Source organism: Canis lupus, chromosome 16, assembly GCF_048164855.1.
Source record: "Canis lupus baileyi chromosome 16, mCanLup2.hap1, whole genome shotgun sequence".
Classification (NCBI taxonomy): Eukaryota; Metazoa; Chordata; class Mammalia; order Carnivora; family Canidae; genus Canis; species Canis lupus.
The window spans coordinates 17,441,743-17,466,831 of NC_132853.1; the positions used below are offsets into that span (position 1 = coordinate 17,441,743).

The 25,089-nt window shown below is 59.4% G+C and overlaps 2 protein-coding genes across 12 annotated transcripts; one reads left to right on the plus strand and one right to left on the minus strand.

Moving 5' to 3' along the window:
• Positions 1 to 2,425: 2,425 nt before the first annotated feature.
• GIT1 (GIT ArfGAP 1) lies at positions 2,426 to 18,880 on the plus strand. Of its 3 annotated transcripts, none has more exons than XM_072779216.1 (21): positions 2,426 to 2,492; positions 9,103 to 9,236; positions 9,720 to 9,832; positions 9,954 to 10,059; positions 10,605 to 10,822; positions 10,908 to 11,002; positions 11,338 to 11,380; positions 13,356 to 13,382; positions 13,558 to 13,606; positions 14,009 to 14,081; positions 14,699 to 14,796; positions 15,183 to 15,294; positions 15,427 to 15,560; positions 15,724 to 15,876; positions 16,001 to 16,231; positions 16,322 to 16,375; positions 16,569 to 16,655; positions 16,795 to 16,868; positions 16,973 to 17,155; positions 17,275 to 17,338; positions 17,476 to 18,880. In XM_072779216.1, the coding sequence occupies exons 1-21, from the start codon at positions 2,441 to 2,443 to the stop codon at positions 17,686 to 17,688; spliced, it is 2,313 nt and encodes a 770-aa protein (XP_072635317.1). In that variant the 5' UTR covers positions 2,426 to 2,440; the 3' UTR covers positions 17,689 to 18,880. The 3 variants fall into 3 exon arrangements, with proteins under 3 accessions (XP_072635317.1, XP_072635315.1, XP_072635318.1); XM_072779214.1 differs by lacking the exon at positions 2,426 to 2,492 and adding an exon at positions 3,318 to 3,475; XM_072779217.1 differs by lacking the exons at positions 2,426 to 2,492; positions 13,356 to 13,382 and adding an exon at positions 3,319 to 3,475.
• A 379-nt stretch (positions 18,881 to 19,259) lies between these two features.
• On the minus strand, positions 19,260 to 25,038 carry TP53I13 (tumor protein p53 inducible protein 13). Of its 9 annotated transcripts, none has more exons than XM_072779221.1 (9): positions 24,173 to 25,038; positions 23,757 to 24,023; positions 23,367 to 23,645; positions 22,817 to 22,885; positions 22,434 to 22,475; positions 20,669 to 20,797; positions 20,341 to 20,544; positions 19,701 to 20,256; positions 19,260 to 19,611 (listed from the first exon to the last, which is right to left on the minus strand). In XM_072779221.1, exons 3-9 carry the CDS (start codon positions 23,430 to 23,432, stop codon positions 19,499 to 19,501), a joined length of 1,179 nt encoding a protein of 392 aa, XP_072635322.1. In that variant the 5' UTR covers positions 23,433 to 23,645; positions 23,757 to 24,023; positions 24,173 to 25,038; the 3' UTR covers positions 19,260 to 19,498. The 9 variants fall into 9 exon arrangements, with proteins under 9 accessions (XP_072635322.1, XP_072635323.1, XP_072635321.1 ...); XM_072779222.1 differs by having other exon boundaries at positions 23,367 to 23,639; positions 24,132 to 25,038; XM_072779220.1 differs by having other exon boundaries at positions 24,132 to 25,038.
• Positions 25,039 to 25,089: the final 51 nt, after the last annotated feature.

Below are 25,089 nucleotides of genomic sequence, written 5' to 3' on the forward strand. Positions count from 1 at the left end.
CGGCCTTGAGGATTGAGTTTGGATCCCGGTGGAACGTGAGGAGGGATCCAGATTCCAAGGAGAGTGACTGATGGAGGGGGCTCCTGAGAAAGGTGCGGGATATTAGTACCAAAGGTCGCCAGAGCAACTAGGGATCTATCTATCTGGCACGGTGAAGTATTATGTATGTAGGAGTCTTCCAAATTCCCCCCCCCCCAAAAAAAATTAAATTCCATCTTCCACACTTGACATTACAAAGGGAATGACCACGAATGCTGGAAGGACAGTCCCCTCCCGCTATGTGCAAGGACCAGAGTGGGGCTGGGCGGAGAAAGCAGCAGGTGGCAGCTTAACCACCTCCACCCGGTTGTGGTCCCCTCGGGAGAGGAAGTGACTGATTGCAGAGAAGACCTTCTTCCTGATAACCCCAGGGCAGAGAGATCCTTCCAGAAGCGTCCCTGAAGACGCTGTAGTAAAAGTGTAATTGACCTCGGGGGCTGCCTATTGCGGGGACTGGAAGCACCTAGAGGCGTGGCCCGGTCCCTCCAAACCAGAGTTCGAATTCCTCCTTACTAACCGCCTAGCCGTAGGCAAATTGCTTACATTTTCTGTCTTCTCAGACCACTCACCTCGAAATCGGACTCCAAATACTACCTACTGGGGTGAGCTAAGGATAGTAACTGCCCTGAGAAACAGCGCATCCCGCCCGCAACCGGGTGGACCGAGACAGGTGGCAGGACCGGGCACTGTGCCTTCCTGAGTCCACCTTAGAACAGGACAGGAATTAGGGATTCCATACCAGCCCTACTTAGAACAATCCAAGAAATGTTTGTGTGGGAGGTGCTAGCAAAAGCTTGCAAACTCTCCGCGCCTCTCTCAGGTTTCTTTGTGTGGTCTTCTCTCCTTCCTCCTCCACACCCTGCGGTGCCAGGCCCAGGCGGGAAAGGATAAAGGAGGAATGGACTGCCTCGCCCCTTTCTCCAGCCTGGGAGGAGCCAGCTGGCGGCGTCTCGGGCAACCGGGAACCGCTGCCCACCTCCACCACGAGGGGTCAGCAGAGTGTTGTGGCTGCAGCCGGAGTTGGGGAAGGGGCTGGGGCGGGGGAGGGACGGCTAGGAGTGGCCAGAAGAATGCCTGTACGTTTGTTTCCTCATTAAATTGTTTATAGAACCTTGTCTCATATTTCTTTTTCTACTGTCTTGCTTCCTGAGGTGGAGACGTCTCCAGAGGGAGATCCTGGAACCCTTTTATCCCTAGTCTCGGGCCCAGAAGCTCCGCAGTGGCGGGGCTGGGGTCTTCCGGAACAAAGTTTAGAGTGTGGCTTCTTGCCTGGGCCACTCCCAGGTAGTCCCCGGGCCAGCCCGGAGGTAGAGCTGGCGGGCGGGAGGGGGCGACGGGGTGAATCATTCTTCCCCTGAAAAGTGTTGGGAGTTCTGGGAGACGGGGAGCTCGGCCAGGATTGGGGGACCTATGCCCTTAGCAGCCGGGTCTCTTTGCCAGGCGGCCCTAGACCAAACCCAGGTCGCCTTTCCTCGGGTCTGCGCCCTCCAGCTGCCACGTGCTCGAGACGCGCCCACACAGCAGAGAAACAAAGACAGCCAAGCGATGGAGCTGCCAGTAGCCGCCTCGACATTTAATAAATGAAATTCCATAGCTGGGGGTCGATCGGGGGTGAATGGGCGGCCACCGCTCCTGGGGGTGGGGGTGGGGGGCGCCGGGAAGAGCGGCCAGGCCGCTCCATTACGTCGTCCAGCCTGGGGCTACCAAGCCCACAGACTGGCTTCTCGGTGTGGGTGCGGCACCGTGCGGCAGGTGGTGCTCCCCCACCGCGAGGTACCTTCGCTTGCAGAAGCCCCGCCAGCTGAGCGGCTGGCTGTGGGGGGAGGAGAGGCCTGCAAAAAGATTTTTCTTAAAGGTGCGATTATAAATATACCCCGTGGATCGCGATTTCAAACAAACTTGTCAATCTGGGCTGCAGCAAAAGGCGATAGAGGCAGCTTTGCTTGTATTTCGGGTGGTGTGACTCATGAGCATTACTTGTCTCCCCCAGGGAAGCAGCCTGCCCACCCACAAGCCACTGCTGTTCTGGCACCGCTGGGATAAAATCGACCAACTCCCAAACCCCTGCCCAAGGACTCCCCTTCTCCCCCTTGTTACTGAGAAGGGCTCCCTGCCCCTTGGGAATCTTCCCTTAATTCCGGTCACCACTGACCTGGCCCCCAGGCCTGGTCCTGGCCACCCGGGCCCTGGCCCCAGAAGCAAAGGGCTCTGGCATTTTGCTGCTGCAGGGATGGGGGCTGGGTGCACGCGGGGCACACGTGTATGGGGGAGCATGCTCAGTGCAGGGGTGCACCCACGTGCCGCCTGCGCCTCCGCTTCCTGTCCCCCCCCCCCCCCATTGCCGTCTCCGTGTGAAGTCTAGGAAGAAAGGCCACCATAAGAAAAGGTCCCTGTATGTTATATGCACACGCCCTGGACACACAAACCTGCAGTGGCCCAGAAACACCGTGGAGGTATACAAGACGAATGCAGAGTGGATATTACTGCCCACAGGCACAGTGGTCACCCCTCGGGAGGCCTTTAAAAACTGCCCAGATTCTTTCCTCTCGGGACGGCAGCATGGATGAGGTATAGATGTATTTTTAGCTGGGAGGCAGGGGTACACCTGGGCGTCCATATTGTTGGCTTTGTGCGTAAGCAGCAAGGGTGTGACCACACACACCTGGACACACAGATGTGGATATATGGGGGGCCAGGTCGCACACCTCGCCTCAGCCACACAGAGGCGGGCACCCCAAACCACAGCGCTCTGACGAGGAAGGGGGCCTGGGCCTCTAGCTCCTTCCTCTCTTCCCAGGTCCCCCAAGGGTCACCGTCCCCGGGCCTGAGCCCCTCGGGCTACCCTCCACCTGGAAAGCGAAGAGGAGAGGGCTGCGCGGGGAACTCACACAGCCGCGGGGCCGGAGAGCGAGGGAGGCGAGGCCCGGCGCGCAGGCGACGCTGCCCTCTAGGGCCTGCAGCGCGGCGGCCGCGGCCCCTTTAAGCACCCCCGCCCCCTCCCGCCCGCGCTCCCGGCTTCCTTTCTCCGGGAGGCGCGGCCCGCAGGGCCCGGCGGCGGGGCGGGTTGCGGGCTGCCCCTCCCCCGGTGGGCAGGGCCTGCGCCGCTTCCTGCAGGAGCGGCCCGGAGCCGCGCAGGGGGCGGAGAGAGCGAGCGGCGGCAGGGCGGCGCGGGGCGGCGCGGGGCGGAGGGCGCCGGAGGGCGAGCGGGCAGGCGGGCACGGCGGGTTCCGGGCCAGCCCCGGGGGCGGACGGTTGGCCGGGCGCGCGGAGCCTAGCCGGGGCCTTGCCGGAGCCGGGCCGGGCAGCAGAGGCAGCCGCCGCCCGGGCCCGCCGCCCGCGCCCCCCACGCTGGCCCAGAGGGCTGCGGCCGCGTCGCCGCTGAGGATGTCCCGGAAGGGGCCGCGGGCGGAGGTGTGTGCGGACTGCAGCGCCCCGGGTGAGCAAGGCCGGGCCGGGGGCGGGACCGCGACCGCGACCGCGACCGCGACCGCGCTGCGAGGCCGCCGGGCGGGCGCCGGGCCTGGCGAGAGCGCCGTGCGGGGCCGGAGGGCGGGGCGCGGGGCTGGGGGCTGCGGCCTCGGCCCCCGCCCGGGCCACTGCGGAGCCGCGTCCTTGGCGGGAGGGCCGGCTGGGGGGCCCCGGTGCCCTCGCGTCCGCGGACGGGCGGGGAAGGACATTGCCGGCGCCACCCCGGAGTCTGAGGGAGGCAGGCGGCTGGCTGCCCCCCGCCCCCATCTCTACCTCCCGACGGAAGCGCCAGCCTGGGGTGGCAGGAGGGCTGTGGCGGAGGCCCGCAAGGTTCAGGAGGTGGGGGCGAGTGGGGTTTCGTGTCAGCTCGGTGCCACCCCCGCGTCTTGCACCTGCTGCTCGCATGGTCTGGGCGCCCGCTGAGGTGGCGGAGGTCAAGGGGCAGAAAGCTGGGCAGATGGGCCAGGGGAGGCTGGGGTAGTGTTTCTTTGGGAGCAGATGGGGGCGGGGGGGGGGGTGGAGAGGCGGTAGCTACTCCGAGGACTGCCTGCCCCTGGTTCCCAAGGCCGGGGCTACTTGCAGGGCCTGGTGTTGAGGGCCAGTACAGCCTGGGCATCTTTCTCTCAGGCATCCCCAGGCTGCCTGGTGCCTGGGAGCCACTAGACTCAGCTATTCTTATGCCCCAGTAAGGTCTGCTTAACCCTGTCAGGTGGGCTTAGCATTGTCCCAGCTTGGGCACAGACCCCTCCTAGCCCTGTGTAGCCCAGTCTGGCCAGAAGTGGGGAAGGAGCAGTAGTACCCAGGATATCGCTGGCTTCCTGGCCAGCCTCCTGGCTGTATTTACCCTGGCGTTTTCCTTCTCCCCGGCACAGTCAGGTCCAGGCTGATGTGAAACCCCCCTGACCAGCTGAGGAAGTGAGGAGTGGTGACCTGAGTGGCTGCTACCTTCTGATGTGGGAGGACCGTGCCAGTGATGGGGCTCAGCAGTTGGCCTGGGGAAGGAAGCCGTGGCTTTTGTCCATCCTCTCCTTAAAATAAAGAAGCTAACTCCCTAGGAGACCTCTGGGCAGGCTCAGGGTGTCTCTGAATTCCAGGGGGACTGTGGGCATAATTAAACATGAGAGTGTGAGGTGCTGTTCCATGCACCCATAACTTTGAGCCACCCTTAGGACAGGCCTAAGACCCCAACAGGTTGAGAACCACAGATACTCCAGTGGTTCCGATGGCTCCAAGCTCAAGTGTTTGGTGACTGTGGATGCCTGGCAGAGGCATGGTACTCCGTGGGTGGTTGCGACCCTGGGACTTCTCTCAGGGCGTGTCATGATCTAGAGGGCCTTCAAGAAGCTATCTGGGCTTACATATCCTTATCCTAATGAGCTGGAAACGGTGATCTTCTTCTAGCCGCATGCAGGTCTGAGGATGGAAGGGCCAAGAGGAGGAGAGCTTGCCTTCTGTGGGTGTCCCAGACTGTTGTGTAAACCTCTGCAAGGCGGGCATAGCATAGGGGTGAGGGTGGAAGGTCCAGAAGGACTGGGGGGAGGGTGCTTCTGTCAGCTTACTCTGTGACCCATGGCAGGGCTCTTCCTCAGTTTTCTCAATTGTGAAGCAAAGAAATTGGGAGTAGAAATGGTTTTTGAAGACCATCCCATCTTCAAGTCTGTGGTTCTCATTCTCAGCCAAAGGGACATAGGACAGAATCAGCAAGGTAGTTCTCCTTTCTCCACTGGATTTGACAGTCTGAAACCTATGGATGCCTAATGGGTTCGGGGAGGAGTGATGTGTATCTGATGTCTTGGATTGCTCGTGCCCCAGGTACCTCCTTTTCCCCTGACCCAGAATACATGTCAGGAATAGGCAGGGGGTAAGGATGGTGAGATAGGCAGGGTGCTGGCAAAGTCTTACACATCACCCTACCCCAGCACCTGGCATGGTGTCTAGCACATGTCGAGCCTCCCTGAGTGTTTAGATGCTTATCAGGACCCCAGCTGGCTACTTGGGGCTCCCCCATTCCCCACCATAGGACCCAATCTCTGTGGGACCCAAGGAGTGGCATTCTCAGTGTGGGAACTATAGCAGCCCAGGTACAACAAGGCTTGAGGGTGATCAACAGTTGGGATATAGGCACATGCCTCCTACCCAGTCATAGGCTTCTCTCACTATGAATGGGGTTCCAGCCCTAGAAGTGGGGCTGTGGCCTTTTTGTGGTTGGTTAATTTGAGGAGACCATAGAGGTGAAAGGTGAGATACAGGCTGACTGCAAAGGTCCTCGTCCTCCCTCTGCTTCCAGGCATGGGCATACAAGTGACAAGTGTATTTTGTAAGGCGGCTGGACATAGCATGGCTGCTATAGCATCTGCGCAATGTCATCAGGCACCATATGTGTACCTGTCTGCTGTGGGTGTCCAAGAGAGGGCAGGAGTCAAGGAACCCCGGAGAATGTGTCTCCCCCCCCTTTCCTTCCCCTCCACTCGCTGCTCACAGTCCTGATCCAGCTCAGGGGCCTGCTCCTTATCCCATGGTTCTCCATCTCAGCTTTTCCACCTGGGCAGCCCAGGTCATGGGAGTGGAACCTCAGGGTGCCAGGCACTTGGGTGAGCAAGGATGGCTACTGGCTAGGGGACATTTGGAAACCTGCAGGCTCATTTGTCTCTTCATAATGTAGATGGTGGGTTTGGGGAGGAGTGAATGCGGGGGGGGGGCTTTTTTCTCTTTTATTGAGGTTTAACTTATACATAGCAAAGTTCCTGCACCTTATTGAGCCAGATGGATGCTTTTTTTTTTTTAGCTGTTTACCTCCTGCATAGTAGCCACTCCCATCTGAAGGTAAAGCATTTCTATTGCTCTCTGGGCCTTTCCTCTGCCCCCTCCCAGTCAACACCCCCCAAAGGTAACTGCCATTCTGACCTTTATTTCCATGGATTACTCTTGCCTGCTTTCAAGATGGTGGGCTTCACCCTCTTTTCTTTTCCTTTTTTTTTTTTTTAGAGATTTATTTATTCATTCATGAGAGACCCACAGAAAGAGAGAGTGGCAGAGAATTCTCTCTCTCCTAGTGAGGATCTGCTCTGGAGACCCTGGCCTTTATAGCAAACCTACTGCCCCTAGAGGCCAGGAATGGCTTTGGGCGGTAACATGAATTCACCTTAGTAGAGGCCTTGATGATGAGTTAACATTATCCCAAGATCCCTCCTGCCACTTGCCCACACATACCAGACCCCCATCTGGATCTCAGCAGGGTACTGAGGTTACCACATCTCCTGAACCTTATGTTCCCTGGAGGCACCTGGCTAGCTCAATCAGTAGAGTATGTGACTCTTGGTGTTGTGAGTTCAAGCCCCACCTTGGGGCTTTGGGCATGGAGCCTATTAAAAACAAAACAACACCTTATATCCCTGTCCTTTCTATCCCAAGTATGATCTAGGGAGCCTTTTGGGAGCAAGGTCCCTTAACCTTAAACTGCTATAGTCATTTGAATTACAGAAGCCCTTCAGGCCTGACGAAGTGGCCTAAGTGGGGCTTAAGGGCTCCGCTTGGGTAGGCCCAAGGCCCCTTGGGCATATAAGAAGTAGGCAGTAGAGTTAGGGTGGGCTTTTCATCTGTGTAATCAAGAATTGAGCTGGCACTGGTGTGCCCCAGGCCAGGACAGTGTCCCCTGCTCAACCTTCCTATTTCAGGCCACTGTGGAAAAGAGGTAGGACCCCTCCCCCAGGCTGGGAGAGTACCGAGCAAAGCCTTGGACCTTATTCCCCAACTCCTGATCTCTTACCATGTCTGGCCTGGCTTGGGATATCTGTGCAGTCCTCTCAGGCCTGGCTTCTCTGGTCAGGCTGTGGGCCTGGGGTGGAGGCCTCAGGGTGGCCCATTTATGATCCTGGCCTGGGCGGCTCCCCGCTTACAGGAAACCCCACCATTTCAACAAGAGGAATTTAGGCTGCGTCATTTCCAGCTTCCTGCTTGAGTTGCCAGAGGTGGCTGGTGGGCAGACCCCTCACCCAGTGGTGCTTGGGAGTGGGGGGAGGGAGCTTTCATGTGGCTCACTGGGGTGCCTCACTGTTTGGGGAAAGCCAATACTAAGGAGTGTTCTAGGCTCCCCCTCTTGGCACAGGTGGTGGGTCCCTTCCTCATGGGCCTCTGAAGTCAACTCCCAGGAAGGTGTATGACAGGCAGCTGGTTGTCCTGTTTCTTGAGGGGCTGCCCAAAGAAGCCCAGACCTAAAGAGCTGAACCCCCTCTTTCACTTCTTGTTTCTTCCTGTCTCCATAGAGGGAATACTTGCTGTAGGCAGAACTCAGGCTTCACCCTGACTCAATCTCCTTACAGTTCTCCTGGAACTTCTATGGAAGTCCTTCAGGGGAAGGGTCTGGGAATCACCTTCTGGTTGGAGAGACTCTCATTATCCCAAGCCTGTCCCTCCGCTGGGGGGCCCACTTCTGGACTTCCTGAGACTGGGGCAGGGGGCCTGGGCAGAGCACAGTGTCCTGGGAGAGAGGTTCCCTGCCCCCACTCTTGGAGGCACACAATGGCTGCTTTCTCCCCTGTGACCTTTCCACAGCCTGAGCTGTATGCAGCTGTCTCCTCCCCTCTCCCAAGAGGCCGGGGATGGGCGACATCTCCCCTGCCCCTGAGAAGGACCCTATCCTGGCCCCCTCTTCTTGTTTCCAAAGTTTGCTTCTCTCCAAGTAGTGGAGAGTGCCCTCCAGGGCCCTTGCCCACTTGGGGCTTCTTCCTTAGGGGCAGGAGCAGAAGGAGAGCAGTGGGTGTGAACAGGGCACGGTTTCTGGCATCTTGTGCTGGGTCCACATCCCAGCAACCCCACTCACTAGCTTTGTGACCTTGAGCCAGCACTCTAATCTCTCTGAGCCACTGTTTCTCATTGGTATAGCAAGGGTAGCGCTTCCTGCCTTGCCTAACAGTTGTGAGAGACATCGTGCATACAGGCCCAGCTAGTACAGAGTGGGTATCCAGTTTTAGTTCCTTTGCCCTCTCCATCCCAGTTAAGAGGGGTTCCGGCTCAGCCCATCAGTGATGAGGCCAGGAAGCTCAGCATGAGAAGGCCTCTTGCCTGCCAAGACGAGGACAGAGGCAGGAGCCCATGGAAGCATACAGTGGGTCGGGCTGGTGGGCCAGTGGGTCCAGCAGAAGCCTGGGTGCAGGAGGCATGTGGCACTGACCCAGACACAGGAGGGGTACCTAGGGTTGTCTGGCACGCTACAGCAATGTTGCATCCCTTAGGGGATTCCTGCCTCCGGGGGAAGGGCTAGCCAATTGTCTTGTTCCCTGGGAAAGGCTGCAGGACAAGAAGATGTGCCGGCTGAGTAGACCCTGGGGACCACTCCCCCCACTCACCCCTAGACAGGCAGAGATGTGTAGGCAGGGGCACAGCTGCCAGTCACCTGCTGTGAGCCTTTGGGGAAATCCCTCCTACGCCATGGCTCAGCTTCCTCATCAGTAACCTGTGTGCCCTGATGGTCCCAGTTCCTGGGGCTTTGGGAAGCTGAGTAAGGGAACGTGTGAGCATGGTGTGAGCCCAGAGCAGGTGCCCAGGAGACATTGCCTGTGATCTGGCCTTGGCTGACCCTGGTTCCCCCACTGGCAGACCCCGGCTGGGCTTCCATCAGCAGGGGAGTGCTGGTGTGTGACGAGTGCTGCAGTGTGCACCGGAGCCTGGGCCGCCACATTTCCATCGTCAAGCACCTTCGCCACAGCGCCTGGCCTCCCACACTGCTGCAGGTACGGGGCTAGGCCGGGCGGGTCTTCATTCTGCAGAATGTGCTGAGCATGGACACGTTTCCCCCTACACTCACTCTGCTCGGGATTTTGGCAGCTTCCAAAGGGCAGCACTCACCTGGGGCAGAACCTGACTCTGACCCTTTCCGCCCATTATGCTAGCCATGCAGACAGGAGGCTTCTAAGACTGGGGTCTTACAGATCTGGGCACTCACCCCAGCTCTGCCATGTACTAGCTTGGCCATGTAGCACTGAGCAAGTCACTTAACTTCTCTGAGCCTTGGCACGCTTGCTGTGCCACCTGAAGTGCCAAGTGGGACCCACATGCTCGAGTGGCCCACCTAGTTGAAGGTGCACCGGTGGCAGGTACACGGGAGGCCCATTGGTACTGCTTCTAGCTCCGCTGGCTGCAGCCAGCACTTGGAGGGGTTTCCCCCAGTAGCCGGTGCACAGTGGGCACCCTGACTTGGCACCTCTTCCCTGCAGATGGTGCACACGCTCGCCAGCAACGGGGCCAACTCCATCTGGGAGCATTCCCTGCTGGACCCTGCACAAGTGCAGAGTGGCCGGCGCAAAGCCAACCCCCAAGACAAAGTCCAGTGAGTTGGGCCAGAGGGGTGGTGGCAGGGGGTGCATGGTCTGAGATGCGGGTCCAAGAGGTGGACCGGTGACTGGCCTCTCCCGCTCTGCTCACCGTCGCATCCTATGCGCCCTGCCCAGCCCCATCAAGTCAGAATTCATCAGGGCCAAGTACCAGATGCTGGCGTTTGTGCACAAGCTTCCTTGCCGGGACGATGATGGGGTGACTGCCAAAGATCTCAGCAAGGTTGGAGGGGCCCCATGGGGGATGGGTGGGCCTCCTCTCTTGTCACCTGTGACACCCTTTAGGGCCTCTCCTGCATCACCACTGAGCCCTAGGCCTCAAAGGTGTTCAGGTCAGGCAAGAATAGGGGGTACAGCAGGGGGACAAGATTGTGTGGTCAGGTAGCATGTGGTCAAGGCCCCTCAGCTCCCAAGTGGACACAACAGGGCTAAAATCCTCCATCTGCCACTCAAATGCTGTGAAGACTTGGGGCCATTTCTTAGCCACTCAGAGCCTCAGTCTCCTCTGTAAAATGGGAAAGAACGAACAGCATCTCCCTCATAGACAACATCTGTCTCAACCAGAGTTCGCAGCCCAGGTAGCCAGTGACTGATGGCAGCTGTTGTTTGGCATTAACTCCTTGGGGGAAGTCCTCTGTCCTCCCTGACAACCCAACTTCAGCTGGGCCCCTGGAGCTGGTAGGAGTCCCAGCAGCTGCCTGACGTGGTACAGCTTGAGGAGGGGCAGGGCCTCATACACACATCAGTGGCACACTCTGCTCCTTGCAGCAACTGCACTCAAGTGTTCGGACAGGCAACTTGGAGACGTGTCTGCGCTTGCTGTCCCTGGGTGCCCAAGCCAACTTCTTCCATCCAGAGAAGGGCACCACACCTCTGCACGTGGCTGCCAAGGCGGGGCAGACACTGCAGGCTGAGCTGCTCGTGGTGTATGGGGCTGACCCAGGCTCCCCTGATGTGAATGGCCGCACACCCATTGATTATGCCAGGTGAGGGTCAGATGGTGGGTGAGGCTTTGGCGGGTGGGGGTGCTAGGCTGCTGCTGCAGGGCTGAGGCATGCCCCCTCCCCACAGGCAGGCGGGGCACCATGAGCTGGCGGAAAGGCTAGTCGAGTGCCAGTATGAGCTCACTGACCGGTTGGCCTTCTATCTCTGTGGACGCAAGCCGGGTGAGCAGAGCTCCGGGCAGGCCTGGGAGGGCCAGGCAGGTGGGACCCAGACACACCCCAGCAGCAGGTGCCATGGTGACAAAGCTGGCTGGGGAACGGTGTTGCTAGGCAACTGGCTCCTGTGAAATTGATGCAGGCTCTTGGCTACAGCACACTGGGATAGGAGTGGGGGTGGGCACAACTTCAGTCAGCTCCCATGGCTCTTGGGGGTGGCCTGCCCTCCTCCCTGTCCCCTGACACTTCTGGGTGCCAAGCCCTGCTCATGGCAGTGAGATGGGCTCCCAGTTGCCCAGGCCAGCTTGCACCAGTGACTTGGCATTTTTATTTTTGTTCAGATCACAAGAATGGGCATTACATCATCCCACAGATGGCTGACAGGTGAGTGCCCACCTGATGCCCCTTCCCAGAGGCTGTTGGATGCCATGTGGGTGCCTGAGCCCAGAGCTTCCACCCTTCCATCTCCCCAGGCTGTAGGGTCCTCCACTCTCTGGGGGCTGGCATTTCTGCCCAGTCCTCACTCCCCGATGCTGGGCCCCCAGGCAGGTGAGAGATGTCAGCTCAACATATGGCCAGCACAGCCTGAGCCCTATGGCTATCCCACACAGGCTCGAGTACAAGAACACCTGCCCTAGGAGTGGTGGATTGCGGACTTGTTTCCAGTGGCACTCACCCCACTGTACAATCTTTAGACAAACCTCTGTTCTTCGGTGAACAGATGGTGGGCTCCAGGGATTTGACTAACTTCGGGACTGCTGAGCAGGCCTCTGTGGGGTGCTCAGAAATTGTGCAGGGGCTGGGGTGCAGGGCACAGTACTATTGAGGTGTTTCTGCCTCTGATTTGATGATCTCAGGCGCCTAGGCTGTGGGGACCACTCACTCAGCTTACGAGATGGATGCTAGCGCCACCTAGTGGCCACTTCTGATGGCCAAGCCTCGCCAGGCTTTGCCAGCTGGCCTGGGGGTCTGAGAGAGAGGAGGCTCTCTCTTCCTCTCCGAAGGCCAGTGTGGGCAGACAGGGATGGTCAGGCCTAGGCAGCTTGGATCCTTGAACCCAGACCTACTCTGTTCTGAGACGCCGAGCGACCCTCCTGCTTCTCTGGTCTTACTCTGCCTGGTGTGTGTGTTTCAAACACATATCGGCATGTACTCAGTGAAATGGTGACCGAGCTCCGTTCCGGTGCCAGCTACTGTTCTCGGCCCTGAAACACAGAGGTAACTCAGACGTGATCTCTGCCCCAAAGGAGCTTGCAGTATGGAGAGGGAGGCCGCCTACTCAAGACAGCTGTAGTTCCCTGTGGGGAGTACCGCAAGAGAAATAAGGGCATAGATGATATAAGTGGGAAGTGCTGTGCAGGGAACTGCAGGCAGTCTGTGGGGCTGGAGTATAGTGTGAGGAATCCCAGGACAGGACTGGGATAGAAACAGGCGAGAGAATGGCCAGTCCTGTGAGCCCCCACAGGAGTAGACAGGATTCCAAGCACTGATGTGTGGAGTCAGCTCTGCCATTTATTGGCTGTTTGACTTCAGGCAGGCTGCTTGACCTCTCTTAGTTACCTCGTGGCATTGAGGGCAAGAGTTCCTGCCTTTTCTGGGCTGTTGAGAGGATTAAGTAAGATAATGCATGCCAAGCACATAGCATATTGTTTAAGTGAGCTTTTTGTTTAAGTACGGTTAAAGTATACCCCATACACATATTTTGTTATTGAGTTGTTTCTAAGGCCAGGAATAGCATGGCCCAGTGTGTCAGAAACATCACCCCAGCTGCTGGGTGGGAAAGGGGATTGTAGGGGAAGGATCAGAAGTGGGAAGATGGATGAAGAAACTCTAGCAAACAGGCAGCCCTGGGGAGGGGGAGGGGGCGGGGGGGGGTTGTTGCTCAGCGGTTTAGCACCACCTTCAGCCAGGGCGTGATCCTGGAGACCTGGGATCGAGTCTCACATCTGGCTCCCTGCATGGAGCCTGCTTCTCCCTCTGCCTGTGTCTCTGCCTCTCTCTCTCTCTCTCTCTCCCTCTTTGTGTCTCTCATGAATAAATAAATAAAATCTTAAAAAAAACAAAACAAAACAAAACAACTCTGGCAAAGGACTAGGGAAGAGAGACTGAGGGCAGAAGCTGGGGGAAGCTCCACCGGGGCCGGGGACACAGGTGCCCAGGGAGTGGGGCACAGAGGGAGAGAGCAAGCCTGTGGAGGAGCAGGTTGTGGGGGGAGACGAGTTCTGTTGTGTGCACTCTGGGGCTCACGTGTGCACAGAGGTGGGCATGAGTTTGCCCCGGGAAGGCTTGCACTGCCCTGCTCCTGGGTAATTGGTGCCTCTGTCCTGTTCTTTCCTCTGCTGCCTCCCTCTGGACTTAGATCTCGGCAAAAGTGCATGTCTCAGAGGTATATGGTGCCTGCTGCGGGAGCAGGCTCTGGAGGTGGGAGGGCTGGGGGGGGTGTTTGGTGTGCAGCATCTGGGATGTTGTCTTCCTGGGATCCCTGCATGTTCTGGAGTCACAGGCGGGGGCCTGGCCACCTCTAATGTCTGCCCATTCCCATCTCCCTCCTTCATCTACAGCCTAGACCTGTCTGAGTTGGCCAAAGCTGCCAAGAAGAAGCTGCAGGCGGTGAGTCTGCTTGGACAGGCCCCTGATGCTTAGAGCTGTCCCCATTTCTGACCTACACCCCTGCCATTGGTCCCCCTCCCTCCTGCCTTCCTGGCTCCCTCCCTATCCCCTCCCAGCCTTTTGTCTTTGACTCTGGCTCTGCCCTCTGCAGGCTTCAGGGCCCTAGCTTCCCCTCTGATCTATGAGGGCACTAACTGTTCTGACCTGGTCTCTCTCTGTCGTCTCCCACCTTGGAGCTTGACAGAGAGACCCCTGCCTCAGTTTCCAGTTCTGAGAAGGGGCTAGGCAGCACAGGGGACACAAGCCATTTCCCATGTCTTATGACATCTTGGTTGGGCTGGCCTTGTCAGCACTAGGGAGCAATTGATCTGACAAAGCCTGGGTCCCCCTCTTTGCCTCTAGCTCAGCAACCGGCTTTTTGAGGAACTTGCCATGGATGTGTATGACGAGGTGGATAGAAGAGAAAATGATGCTGGTGAGCCAAGAGGGCATCTAAGGTCATGGGTGGATGAGATGAGGGTACCTGCCCGCCTGCTGCAGAAGGGCTAGGACCTGGTGTGGCTCTCAGGTCCTTTCACTGGGACCAAGAGGGGATGCCTGGGGTTGGTCTGCTCAGCAGGTCTGCATATCGGTCCCTGCTGGCTGTGAGCAGCGGTCTGGACAGCCTCCCCAGCCGGCAGAGTGTGCTTAGTTGGAGGCAGCCAGCCTGTTCCTCCGCCCCCACCCCTGGACTGGGGCTCATCTCTGCTCTGGCTGCCTCCCACTTTGGCTGACTCCCCAGTCCCACTCCACGCCCTCCCCCTACATCACTCCTTCCTGGCCACAGCCAAATTCCAGCGCAAACTCTGGGCTGGGCCTGGCAAGAAGGGGTCGCCTTGCTCTGTTCGTCATCAGCCTGGCCAGCCTCGCCCAGCCTTGCCCTGACCCAGCCTTGCTTTTGTTGTCTGAAGACCATCCCTGTTTTGAACATCAGCACTTGGTGGGCGTGGGGAGGAGTGAGGAAGGCTGTGCTCAGCATGTTCCCACCTCTACCCTGTGGGCTTGGACACCGTGGATGCTCTGGATGATTTGCTCCCTGATCCTCCCCCATAGTGTGGCTGGCTACCCAAAACCACAGCACCCTGGTGACAGAGCGCAGTGCTGTGCCCTTCCTGCCTGTGAACCCCGAGTACTCAGCCACACGGAATCAGGTGAGGGGGCTGGATGGGGGGGCCTGGGGCAGTCTCCTCCTCTCCTGGGGTCACCAGCTCTGTGGGCCCTGCCCTTCTTCAGCGGCTGTTGTCTGGGCCTGCTCTTCTCCCCTGCCCTAGGCCTCTCGGGGCTCTGCTGGCACTAGGATTTGGATATGGGGAAGAAGCTGTTTCTTTGAGCACTTGGTGAGCAGCCTCATGGAGGAGGCGGTGGTTCCAGCCTCTTCTTGAGAGCTCCCCTCGGCACCCAGAATCTGTGTCATCTTCAACCCCGTGCTCTGGCCATGAGCCAGATAACAGGGGACTCCCTTGCAGCTTTGTTCCCACCCCCGTCTATCAGCTATAAGGGGGCCTGTCATGCCAGCCGGGTTCTTTCTGCCTTGTAGGGGCGACAGAAGTTGGCCCGCTTTAATGCCCGAGAGTTTGCCACCTTGATCATAGACATTCTCAGCGAGGCCAAGCGGAGACAGCAGGGCAAGAGCCTGAGCAGCCCCACAGGTGGGAAGGGTGTGGATAGGGCTACAGGCAATGGGCATCTTTCTAGAATATTCTCTTTCATGTCTCCCTTTTGGGGTGGCATGATAGAAGCGTTGTGTGGCTGAATCCTGAGTGACAGGACTGTGCCCTCAGACAACCTTGAGCTCTCTGCACGGAGCCAGAGTGACCTCGACGACCAACATGACTACGACAGTGTAGCCTCGGACGAGGACACGGACCAGGAGCCCCTGCGCAGCGCTGGTGCCACTAGGAACAACCGTGCCCGGGTCTGAGCAATGCCCCTCCCTGGGCCTCCATCAAGGGCCAGCTCTATCCCCTTATAGCGGGGGGCTTCAGGGACAAGGGGCTGGTTATGGCCTTGAGAAGAGCCTTCTGTGGGCATTCACCCCCTGCCCCTGATGACTGACTCACCTCTGTCTCGCTCTGCAGAGCATGGACTCCTCAGACCTATCCGATGGGGCTGTAACACTGCAGGAATATCTGGAGCTCAAGAAGGCTCTGGCTACCTCCGAGGCCAAGGTGCAGCAGCTCATGAAGGTCAACAGCAGCTTGAGTGATGAGCTCCGGAGGCTACAGAGGGAGGTAAGGGCAGCAGGCTTGGTGGGAGTGGGGCTTCTAGCATCCTGGTCCTAGAGGATCCCCTGCCCCCAGAGGTGGGGGTACTCCTGGAGCCTCTGGAGGTTCTGACACCACCGTGCGCTCTCAGATCCACAAGCTGCAGGCAGAGAACTTGCAGATTCGGCAGCCGCCGGGGCCAGTGCCCACACCCCCACTGCCCAGCGACAGAGCAGAACATACATCGATGGGGCCTGGTGGGAGTGCCCACCGCAGGGACCGCCAGGCCTTCTCCATGTATGAACCAGGCTCTGCCCTGAAGCCCTTTGGGGGCCCACCTGGGGACGAGCTTACCACCCGGCTACAGCCTTTCCACAGCACTGTGAGTTGCCTCTGGGTGTCAAGGATTGGGGGAAACAGGGTTGGAGCTGCCATAGGGTCCTCTGTGATGCCTATTGTGCCATCCCCCCAGGAGCTGGAGGATGATGCCATCTATTCAGTACACGTCCCTGCTGGCCTTTACCGGGTAAGCAGGGCTTGGGGGAAGTGGATCCATTTCTGCAGATTGGTTCTTAGTCCCAGTGGGTGCCAGGTTTTGTGCCAGCTGCTGGGCACAGGGATGACTAGATACACGTGTCACCCCCCTCCTCCTTACTGCTGGGAAACTGGAAGACAGGTGGCAGGGAGGAAGAACTGACTCCAGTCCCCCTGGGTTTCAGATCCGGAAGGGGGTGTCAGCCTCAGCTGTGCCCTTCACTCCCTCCTCCCCACTGCTGTCCTGTTCCCAGGAAGGAAGCCGTCACACGGTAACATTCCCATTCCCAGTTCCCATCACTAGTGCCCGAGGGACAGGCTGAATGAGATGTGTGCATGGAAACGGACAGGCCAGGCCATGTGGGTCTATGAACATGTATGTCACCTACTACCCCTTCCCTGATCCTCCAGAGCAAGCTTTCCCGCCACGGCAGCGGTGCTGACAGTGACTATGAGAACACGCAAAGTGGGGACCCGCTGCTTGGGTGAGGCACCCCAGGGAAGAAGGCTGAGTGGGTGCTGGAGTGTCTGGGAGGGTGCAGGCAAGCAGCCTCACCACTGGAATATCTCTTTCTAACCCTGACCTCAGACTGGAAGGGAAGAGGTTTCTTGAGCTGGGCAAGGAAGAAGACTTCCACCCAGAGTTGGAGAGCCTGGACGGAGATCTCGACCCTGGACTTCCCAGCACAGAGGATGTCATCCTGAAGACGGAACAGGTCACCAAGAACATTCAGGAATTGTTGCGGGCTGCCCAAGAATTCAAGCATGACAGGTATGCGGGTGGGATGCAAGGCTCCTAGCAGCCCCTGGGCATTGGAGAGGGTAAGAGGGGGCCACTGTTCCACTGTCGCTGCAAACTCTCCTAATTTTTACCCTCCCCTCCTCCCAAAGCTTTGTGCCCTGCTCAGAGAAGATCCATTTGGCTGTGACTGAGATGGCCTCTCTCTTCCCAAAGGTACTGGGGCCAGAAAGTCTTGGGGTGGGGCAGGTACAGGGAATGTGACTGCTACCTAGGTGGAGATGAGGACACACTGGGCCATGTTCGAGGCTCATTGTTTGAAGTTCAAGGCCCAACTCCTGCCTCCCCTCCAGAGGCCAGCCCTGGAGCCTGTGCGCAGCTCACTGCGGCTGCTCAATGCCAGCGCCTACCGGCTGCAGAGTGAATGCCGGAAGACCGTGCCCCCAGAGCCCGGTGCCCCTGTGGACTTCCAGCTGCTGACTCAGCAGGTGATCCAGTGCGCCTATGACATCGCCAAGGCCGCCAAGCAGCTGGTTACCATCACCACCCGAGAAAAGAAGCAGTGACAACTCTCCCTGCACCCTCACCTGCACCCTGGGACCTCACTGGCCATGGGAGCTGGGCCACTCCAGACACTAATCCCCACCCTCACAGAGCTGCTGGCACAAGTACCCTCAGTGCTGCCACCCTCCCCTGGCAGCCAGGTGCCCCGGTGCCCGCCTTCCTCGAGCCCCCCAAGGATAGGGAGGTGGGGTAGCAGGAGCTTCTGTCCCCCACATTCCACACACCTCCTCCTGTACATAGCATTCCCCTCCCCCCCTTCTAGCGTGCAGGGGCCTGTAAGGTATCACTCCCAGCCCCTGGCCCTCTGGGGCACCCCCAGCAGAGGGTCGGGTAGGGACACTCCAAGTAGGACGGTTCCCCCTACAGGCACCCCACCCCCATGAGCCAGTTCAGCCCTACTGGGGGCTGAACGGGGGCATCTCTTCCTTTGTACATAATCTCTGTGGATGTCCCCCCATCCTGTAGCCACCAGCCCCCCTGCTGCTGTCCTTGAATGCCAAATGGCCCCTGCCGAGATCACTGGCCCCAGCCTGTGTTCCCAGGGTCCCTAGCAGCAAACAAACACTGGAAAATGTTTTTTTTTTCTCTCTCTCTTCCACTCCTTAATTTTAACATTGTGGTAACTGAGTGTCCCTGCGTGCTTGTGTGTGAGTGTGCGGGGCGGCAGTGCCGTTCCGGAGGCCTGGCCCATCTGGAGTTCTATGAAGGGTGAGGGGACCAGAACAGCAGGACCAGTGTTGGGGATCATCCCCCCTTCCCCATCCTGGGGCCAGGGACTGCTGGTAACCAGCTGGGGTCCAACCCATCACCTCCCCTCATCTGTCCCCCCACTCCTACCCCTTTCTCTATGAACTTCTAACAAAAACCACTTCCCTACATTTCTCCACCCCCTCCCTTGTGGAGGAGGATGTGCTGGCTGGGGCAGAGAACTAAGCGTCTGAGCCTGGGGCTGGCTCCCCGGGGTCCCTGACTCAGCTGAGAGCCCCCTTCCCATAACCTCTGAGAGGCCAGCACCTGCCCTGTGGTATCTGGGTATCTGGAATCTGAGCTGCAGCCTGGGAGCTGGAGAGGCAGATGGCAGTGCCTACCAGCTCTCCCTGTCCCCCTGGGGCCAGGCTCTACCTGTGTGGTGGTGGGTGGGCTGTCAAGACATGTGTCATGTACATTTGTATCAAAAATAAATAAGTGACCATGTGCTCTTGCTGATGCTTACAGAATCGGAGGGAGCAGGGGGTATTGGGGAGGTGGCAGACACAAAAGGGAGAAAAAAACCTGGCAAGAGCATGAAGCAAATGAAGACCACAACTGTTCCAGACCTGAAACTCGAAAGCCCTTGTGTTCTAGAAAAGGAGCTGGGAAATAAGGTTTCAGTCGCTAACGCTGCCTCCCCCTCCCCATCATGGCAGCAGGTCGGGTTCTATCCCACTACTAAAACTGGCCAAGGCCAAGTGGGCAGGTGGAGGCAGGCTGGTGGGGGCCTAATGATTTTTTGGTAAAAGCCCACTTCAATGGCCCGGAACAGGGTCCTAGGTGGGAGTGTCTGTGTGGCAGATGCACCAGCTCAGCCCCAGACTCTACCAAAATAATTTAATTAGAAATACAGGCAAGGGAGGCTGTGGGCCCCTTCCCTCAACCCTCGGTAGCAAGCCACACCGGAGGCGGAGGGACAAGCCCCTTTGCGATGCTTAGGCGGGAAGCGCTCCGGCCGGCCGCCAGGGGGCGGTCCCGCGCAGGGTCCACGTGGCAGAGGTCGCGGCCTCCTGGGCAAAGGTCCCCTTCACCACCACCACTGCAGTGGCAGGGCTGGGCAGGTCAGTCGGAGCTGTCCCCGTCTGGGCCGCTGTCCGGCGAGGGCGGGAGAAGGGGTCTCCGGCGGGAGCGCTTGAGCCGGCGTGGGGGCAAGAGCAGCCTCCGCTTCAGCACAGCTGTGGGCGGGGTGGGGCGATCAGGGAATGGCAGGAGTGCCGGGGAGGTGCCGGGCCCCCGACGGTTGGTAAGGAGGGTAGCTCCTCACCGGCCACCGTGTCCTGGCTGTCCGCTGTGGGCTCCCAGTAGATGCTCTCCCCGCGTCGAAAGTTCCGGTGCAGCCGAGTGCAGAGCGTGGCCAGAGTGAGCAGCACTAGCAGGAAGGTCAGGGCCATGGCAGCCCAAGCGGCTTCCTCCGTGCGAGGGGTGGGACCCCGGACTACGGGTGGAGGCACTGCTGCCTGAGGGGCTGGGGAAGCCCCACCTGGACAGGTGCAGCCGCCTTGGCCGCTCTGCCCTTTGGGCCCCTGGGTCTCTAGCCCAGAGCTGGCATTGCCGCCCAGACCCTCGGGCAGCAAGGAGAGAGTGGGCACAGAGGGCACCTTACCTCCCTCACCCTGAGCTGCCAATACCGGCCACTTGGCCTCCAAGCTCGGTGGAGAAGCAGAGGGGAACCTCAGGGCTGAGGGGGTGGGCTGGAGACGGAAGGCAGCACGCAGCCCACGCCTCTTGGCACTGCCAGGAGAGAGGTGCCTGGGCCCTCTAGTTGCCTCCTCTGCACCGGAGGGCCTCCAGCTCCACAGAGTAAAGGCTAAAGCTGGGGCCTTTGGGAAGAGAGATAGCAGTCACCCTTTTCCTGCCCAGATAACCCAGTGACCCCACCACCAACCATGCCCAGCACCCCTCACCTGCACACACCCTCTCCAGCACAGCCTCCTTCGCCCTGGCCTTGGGACCAAGGGAGACAGCCCAGAAAGACCATCAGGGCAGAACCAGGCCTTCTTCCTCTGCCTCCTCCTCCGCCGCCGCCGCCTCTTCAGCAGGTGGGCAGCCCAGGCTGGCTCTATCCACGCCATTTCCAGCACCACCCCCCATGCTGCCAACACCAGGGGCTAGGAAAGGACAACTAAGATGAAGGTGGGGAGCAAGAAGAGGAAGTCCCTGAATCTTCCTTCCCTTGCAGAAGGGGCTACAGCCTCTGCCAGTGCAGATGACCACCTTTCCTCAACCACTTACCCGCTCCTGAGTGAGGCTAGAGTCAGGGGCCAGTGAGGGCCGGGCCACACAAAGGTGGGCCAGAAGGGCAAGCTGGAGCTTCAGCCATGGGTGTGCACAGGGGTGGTAGAGGAAGCTGACATCCTCAGCCTAGAGAAAAAATACGGAGGCATCGCGCCAGGCCCAGGGCACTTGCTGACAATCCTAAGATTTCCCATCCTGGGGGCCAGCTTAAAGGGATTCCCAGGGTGGCCAGATGCCCACCTTCAGGGTTCAGGGAAGGACAGAGAGCCCTGGGTAGCGGCAGGCATTCCCTCCTGCCTCTGTTCCTCTCCATCCCACCCCACCCCACCCCCCGCCTCTCCATCAGGTGCTACCCCTCAAAGCTTACAAGCCTAGGTAAGGCTGTTAGACCCCACTCTTCAGCTCTATTTCTCTGCACCTGTGCAACAGTGGTTCCACAGGACCCCAGTCTAGACTGTAAGCATCCTCCAAATGGAGACCAGGTCTTCTATGTATTGATTCTATCCACATATCTCCCCAAAACATCCAAATACAGGGCAGTCAGGCAGCAGGTGCATGGTCCCACGATGGGAACACTTCATCGATTATTAATTATTCTTTGCTGAAGCTGACCTGATGCTCAGCACTGTGCCAGACGCTATAGGAGATGCCGAAAGACAACTAACTCCTGGGCTCTGCTTGCAGGGAATGTGAAGGAAACTCAGGGCAACAGAACTAATGCAAATGAAAGAACAAACTAATAAACTCAAAGTGATTTATCGTTATAAGAGAAAAGCTGTAAGCATTACATGAATTCGGAGAAGGTGGTGAATAAGGGCTGGGGTGATGAGGCAAGTTCTCAAGAAAGAGCTGACTCTTGCACTGGGCTTTGGAAGTAGATGAGAAGGATTGCAGGAGGGCAGGGAGCTGCCCACTTCAGCTTCAGGTCAGATTAGGCCAGGTATGGAGAATAAGCAGCAGCAGAGGTACAGCAGTGGGAAATGAGCCCGGCACTCACATGTGTGATGAGGAGACCAACACAACCCAAGAGCAACCCAAGATTTGGGAATGTCAGGTGAAGCTTATTTAACTAAGCAGGGCCTAAAAACCTGGGGGTGGGGGTGGAGGTCTGGGAGAGGCGTCAGATGGGTATGACCATGATAGGGTGAGAAATAAAGAACCATTGAAGGCTTTTAAACTGGGGAATGATTTAATGAAAGAGTGTTTGAGGGAAGGAATCAGGTAGGTGGCATAAGGTTTTTGGGCCTGGAGCTATGATAAATTTCAAAAAGAGATGGATATTTTAAAGAAAAACCAAAGGGACAGGGAAGCCATCTGACCATTGGCATGAAAACAGAGGCGGGCGTGCAAGGTGAACACATACATGGCTTGGTGCCCAGTAATCTCAGGCACACTCTTTACCTCCCATAGATTCCTACTTCCTCCAAGTGCTATCACACACAATTCGTTTAGTCCTGGAGAGCAGGGACATTACTGATGCCCCTCTTAAGGAAACTGGGGTCCGGAGGCTTCCCACAGCCACACAGCAGAGTTGGGGCATGGGTGGTTTTGTGGGTTGCCCTTGCAGCCTCCGGCCCACGGGCAGACAGCTACTCCACAGAATTCCTGACACAGCACTGCACAGGACAGAGACCCGTGGCTCACTCTCTTCCTGAGGGAAGCGTCAAGAATGGAGCTGGGGAGCTGAAAAGGCAGAGAAAACCTGCAAAGAGCCCGCCGTTTCTGGTGCAGACACCAAGGATGGCTCCGGGCTTGTACCCACCTGCCATCGGCTCATCCGCGCGAAAACCACTCTTGGTGACACCTATGCATGGGGAAAAAGAGGGCTTAGGGCAGCTGGGGAACTCCGTGTGGGGGTGGGGAGGGGGCAGCAGGCCCCACGCCGAGGCTGGGATGCAGGCGACTGAGGGCCTGAGGAGCCGGCAGAGGTCCTCAGAGGGTGACTGAGGGCGCGGCGAGGCCAGAGCCGCTCCTTCACACACACACACACACACACACACACACAGGCCAGAGCCGCTCCTTCTCTCTCTCTCTCTCTCTCTCTCTCTCACTCTCTCTCTCTCTCTCTCTCTCTCTCACACACACACACACACACACACACACACACACACACACACACACACCCGCCCCGCGCCAGGCTCCTACCTGTGGGGGTAGAGGCCACAGGCCCTCGGGACAGCGGGCTCCCGCTTCCTCCTCCGGCTCGGCCACCACCTGTGAGTCGAAGGCACACAAGAGTTGGGGCACTGGCCTCGGCGTGGGCCCTGCCCTCTTCCTCCCAGGCCCAGTCCGCCAGGGGACGACTCCTATCCCCTCTGCACGCGCCACTCCTTCCAGGAGGAACTTTGGGCACGGCGCTTTGAGATCCCAGGCCCAAGCCTGCTCAGGGACCGGTCGCCTTACCTCACTGGGACCCAGAAGCCCCGCAAGGGCTGCCAGGAGAAGTAGCTGGGGCGAAGGCGGAGGAGGGGCCATCCCGGTCCGCCGGGGACCTGCCCGCCGCACCGCAGGCCCGGGAGCGCGCACCCCCGCGCCGTCCCCCGCGCCGCCCGTAAGCCCACGTAGACCCCGGGCTCGCGCGCGCGCGCCCCAGCGCCCCAGGATCGCGCGCTCTCCGCCTCGCCCCGCCCCCACAGCCGCGCGCTCCTCTCGCCCCGCCCCCGCCCCGCCCCAGTGCCCGCCCACAACCGCGGACCTTGCGCGCACGCGTCTTAAACTCAGAGCCGGAAAAGTTTTGTGCTGGAGCCGGGCCCGAGCGCATCGCCCCGCAAGGCGGACGGGGACCGGTCCTTCGCCCGCACTTTCGTCGCGGCGCTTCTCTGCCGCCTGCAGAGCTCAGCTGCAGTGCCCGGGTGGGATCATGGAGCGGGGCAAAGGGCGGGAAATGGGATCCCAGTGGACCGAGTGGCCCCGAAGGGGAGACCCGCACGCTCCTCCGGCAAACCCGCTTCAGACACGTTAGTGTGACCTGCAACTAGAAGAGCGGCAGAATCATGAAGTCTGAGCTGCGGAAGGAAGAGGGTCCCCGCTTTAGGGCTTCACCTTCAGTCCATCCCACTCGCACCCTCGGAGGTAGGGCCTGAACCTGGAGGAGCTTCGGAGGGTCTCTGGCCTCTACCCTCCCCAGGCCCAGAAGTCCGAGGAAGCCGAATCCGGCCTGCGGCTGCTTTGCTCCCGCATGCCCGCCTCCGCTCTTGTCGTTTGTCCAACGATGGCCAGCGTGTGCCCAGGGAGACGTTTGTCACCGTGAGGTGTAGGAGTCACAGGCTTTGCCCCTTGCAGGGGGGGCGCCGGCCTCTTTCTAGTGCCCTTCTCCTTGGCCCCGGTCAGGATTTTGAGGAAAGACGGGAACCTGAATGGAGGATGAAGGTTGAGATGCCCAGCCTCAAACTTCGAAATAGAGCGAAAACGGGTTATTTCGATAGAGAGCAAGAACGTGACTTACAAGGGGGTTTCTTACCCATCCCTCCCTCGTTCCCCTGTAAACGCCAGCTACTGAACTGATGAAGGAACTGCAATCTCTCCGTTGCCACGGCCCCGTCGCAGGGTGACAGGCATCCCCCTCGCAGGCGCCTGGGTGCATCTTTTCCCCCAGCTTGAGGCTGTTGTTTCTGGGGAAGGCCTTCTCAGGGAGCGGTGTTGAGGATTTCCATTATCTGAATCCAGGCTCCTGGGGAGCCCCATGCTCCCGGGGGATCCGGCCGGCGCGCAGATGCAGGCCAGGGAACTAGCAGCCCCCGGCGCCCTGGCCCCCTGCAGCAGACCCGCTGTCTGGCGGGACGCCCGCCCAGCGCTCGCTGGCCCGGAGCCCGACCCCCCTCCCAGCCGGGCTCTTGCGCAGTCGAGGGTGCCCGCGGGGCCGAGACAAACACCGAGGTCAGAGAGCGCAGCCAAGCCCCGGAGGGAGGAGCGGCCAGTGGCTCCGGCCGCAGCTGCAGCCGCCCCGCGGGAGCCCGAGAGCCTGCTCCCGGAGCTGGGGTTTATTCACGTCTCTCTTTGGCTACTTCTCCACCGCGGCTCCGGAGGGCGCAGCGACGCAGGGTCCCCCCGCCCCCCCTCAGCTACACACCGAGCGGGGCCGAGGGGAGGGCTCGGCGGGGACTCCGATGCGCACCCCCATGCCGCGATCCTCGGTCTCCGAGTCTCCCCGCTCTCGGCCGCTAACACCCCCACTGCTCGGGTCGCGGCCCTCCCCACTCCCTTCCGGCTCGCTGGCGCGTCCTCGGCCCTTTTGTGTGGCCTAGGCTCCTTTCACCTTCTGCTCCAGCTTGTCGCAATCGCTGTACAAAGGACCTGGGGAGGGACTGGGGGGCGGGCGAGGGGAGCCGGGCCCGAACTGGCTGCCTCCCGCAGGGCCACGACCAATCCGGAGCGCCCACCGCCCCCACCCCCACCCCCACCCCCACCCCCAGCGCAGG

Bases quoted from the DNA above. Each gene is read 5' to 3' on its own strand.
- GIT1 (XM_072779216.1), top strand. From the start codon at position 2,441: ATGCACACGCCCTGGACACACAAACCTGCAGTGGCCCAGAAACACCGT. The intron at 14,797-15,182 runs GTGAGGGGGCTG...TCTGCCTTGTAG, and splicing joins ACTCAGCCACACGGAATCAG to GGGCGACAGAAGTTGGCCCG. The intron at 15,295-15,426 runs GTGGGAAGGGTG...CTGTGCCCTCAG, and splicing joins GAGCCTGAGCAGCCCCACAG to ACAACCTTGAGCTCTCTGCA.
- TP53I13 (XM_072779219.1), bottom strand. From the start codon at position 23,146: ATGGCCCCTCCTCCGCCTTCGCCCCAGCTACTTCTCCTGGCAGCCCTT. The intron at 22,476-22,816 runs GTAGGAGCCTGG...CCCCATGCATAG, and splicing joins TGTGGCCTCTACCCCCACAG to GTGTCACCAAGAGTGGTTTT. The intron at 20,798-22,433 runs GTGGGTACAAGC...TTTTTTCTCTAG, and splicing joins CGCGGATGAGCCGATGGCAG to GCTGAGGATGTCAGCTTCCT.